General features: G+C 44.4%; 1 protein-coding gene across 1 annotated transcript in view; it reads left to right on the top strand.

The window, feature by feature from the left end:
- Window positions 1-2504, top strand: part of Sec14l1 (SEC14-like lipid binding 1) — a 72738-nt gene that overhangs the window by 50903 nt on the left and 19331 nt on the right. Inside the window, exons 3-5 of the mRNA XM_013506067.1 lie at window positions 668-817; window positions 931-1062; window positions 2292-2420. Of these exons, the coding sequence (XP_013361521.1) occupies window positions 668-817; window positions 931-1062; window positions 2292-2420 (411 nt within the window). The remainder of the gene's footprint in view (window positions 1-667; window positions 818-930; window positions 1063-2291; window positions 2421-2504) is intronic.

The following is a 2504-nucleotide window of genomic DNA, read 5'->3' as shown; positions in this document are numbered from 1 at the left end:
AAAAAACCGGCGCTCCCCGCCCCAGGCTCCCCGTGCGCTGGGGGCCCACCCACCGGGAGCCAGCAGGCAGAAAGCTAGCCAGCCCGAAGGCTGGCGCTCCTATAGGGAATCTTTTGTATGGACCAAGGGATGTGGCTTAGATAGAGCATATTCTTGGCATGTGCAGTGTGTCGGGCTCAATCTCCAGTACCAAAAAGGGAAAAGTCCAGTTGGGTGACTTGCTTGAGTCAGTTTCTGGGCTGTGGGTTCTACCCAGTTGATCTATACCAATGCCATGTAATTGTAGCTATAAGTAAGCCTTAATACTTATGGTATTAACTGAGTGTTCCCAGTTTTTCCTTTTTAAAAATCACTTGAGCAATTCTAGTTCCTTTGCCTTTCCATGCGAATCTTAAAATAATCTTGCTTATAATGATAATTTTTTCCTGAGATTTTGGTAGAAATTATGTTCAACCTGTGTATCTGTGTGGACAGAATTAACGTCTTTCAAAATTGCCAAGAACACAGAATGTCTGTTCCATTTGAATGAAAGCTGCAGATATAAAGGCGCAGTTGTGATGTAGCCTGTTGGCATCTGTTGAGAAACGGGGTTTTTTTCTGTAGCAGTCACACCTTATCAGGTTGAGTTTTCATTCACTTTCTCTTTTTTTTGCTTTTTGATCCATAGGCCTATGAAAGGAGGTTCCCTACGTGTCCTTTGATTCCGATGTTCGTGGACAGTGACACTGTGAATGAATTCAAAAGTGAAGATGGGGCCATTCATGTCATTGAAAGACGCTGCAAACTGTACATAGATGCACCCAGGCTGTTGAAGAAGGTAACTGAAAAGGACATAGAGTAGGCAGTGCTCCCACAGTCAGAGTGAATTTGTACTTATGCCTCTGTGCAACTGGATGTTACTAAGAAACCCTTTTTCTCTATTTTTTAAAGATTGCAGGAGTTGATTATGTTTACTTTGTCCAGAAAAACTCACTGAATTCTCGAGAACGTACTCTGCACATTGAGGCCCATAACGAAACGTTTTCTAATCGGGTCATCATTAACGAGCACTGCTGCTACTCTGTGAGTAATCGGCCCTGGCAAAGGCTGGCAAGACCATGCTGGCACACAGCTTCTGGGATGATTTGACCTCTGTTGTGAGCAGTGCATCTCTTTGTTGGAGAGAGCAGTTCTTCACCAGATACTGTCACTCATTTCTGACTAGTGGGATCAGCAGGGTAGCATGCTTGCTTTACTGGAGAATTGCGGATTGCATTGTCATGACATTTAAGGCAGCCAAGTGATACTTCGGTTGTTTTTTTTTTTTTTTTTTTAAATATGACTTCTCTTCTGGTCCCACTCGAATTATTTAGAAATGTGTTTTGAAGGACCAATATACTGTGTTTCTCTATGACCAGTGCCAAGAACATTTACCTGTCTTATCATCTTCACGGATTCCCCAGGTACTAGAATAACCTAATAGGTCTCTGCTTCTGCCTTTAACCCCATCCTCAGCACTAAATCTATTCTTTTTTTTTTTTTGGTTTTTCTCCGGTACCGGGAACCGAACTCACGACCTTGCGCTTGCCAGGCAGGCGCTTTTGCCGCTCAGCACTAAATCTAAAGGCATCCATTTAAAGTATTGTCAGTTTGTGTCTCTTCTCAGCTCAAAACCCTGTGGCCTCTACCTCGTCCTCGCAGTCTCTTCAGCTGCTGACGAGGCCCGTATTCTATCCTGCTCACATCTCTGCTGCCCCTGCTTCATTGTGCAAAACTGCTAGCCTTCTTCTGTTCCCTAGACACAGGCATGTCTCCCTAAGGACTTCCACTGCTTCCTCCTTCAGTCTTTGCTCCAATCTCCCTTCTTGGTAAAGCCAGCCATGGAATGAGGCAGGCTGCTGTGATTTCCCACCGCCAGTCCTGTTACTCGTGCTCCAGACTTTTTTCCCCCCACATTCCAATCCTGTATAATTTTCTCGCCTTTTATGTTCATGGCTAATTGTCTGTGTCACCATTAGGCTGTCCATGGCACAAGGCAAAGGTCTTTGTTTTGATCCAAGTGTAGAGTGCTGCTTCTTCTGTTGGATGAATGAACCTAAGCACTCTTATGGTCCTTTTTAGAATATCTTAGAATTATGATTTGGACGTTTTTGGGATTTTGAATTCCTCCGTGTAATTTTTCCATCTTGCTCTTCTCATAATAGTACATCATTGTCAGGAAGTGTTTCCTCTGGCTCCCAGGTGCCTGAGAAGCAGACACACGGCTGTCAGCCAGCCAGGTATTAGAGGGGGTGCCTTTTTTGTACCTGCAGGTTCATCCTGAGAATGAAGACTGGACCTGTTTCGAACAGTCTGCAAGTTTAGATATCAAATCCTTCTTTGGTTTTGAAAGTACAGTGGAAAAGATTGCAATGAAACAGTATACCAGCAACATTAAAAAAGTGAGTCTTTGGGGCTGGGGATTTAGCTCAGAGGCAAAGCGCCTGCCTGGCAAGCGCAAGGTCGTGAGTTCGGTTCCTGGTACC

This window comes from Chinchilla lanigera, unplaced genomic scaffold (assembly GCF_000276665.1).
Source record: "Chinchilla lanigera isolate Chin_1 unplaced genomic scaffold, ChiLan1.0 scaffold00105, whole genome shotgun sequence".
Lineage (NCBI taxonomy): Eukaryota > Metazoa > Chordata > Mammalia > Rodentia > Chinchillidae > Chinchilla > Chinchilla lanigera.
The sequence above is the reverse complement of the archived record's forward strand: the minus strand, read 5'-3'. Positions and strand labels throughout refer to the sequence as shown.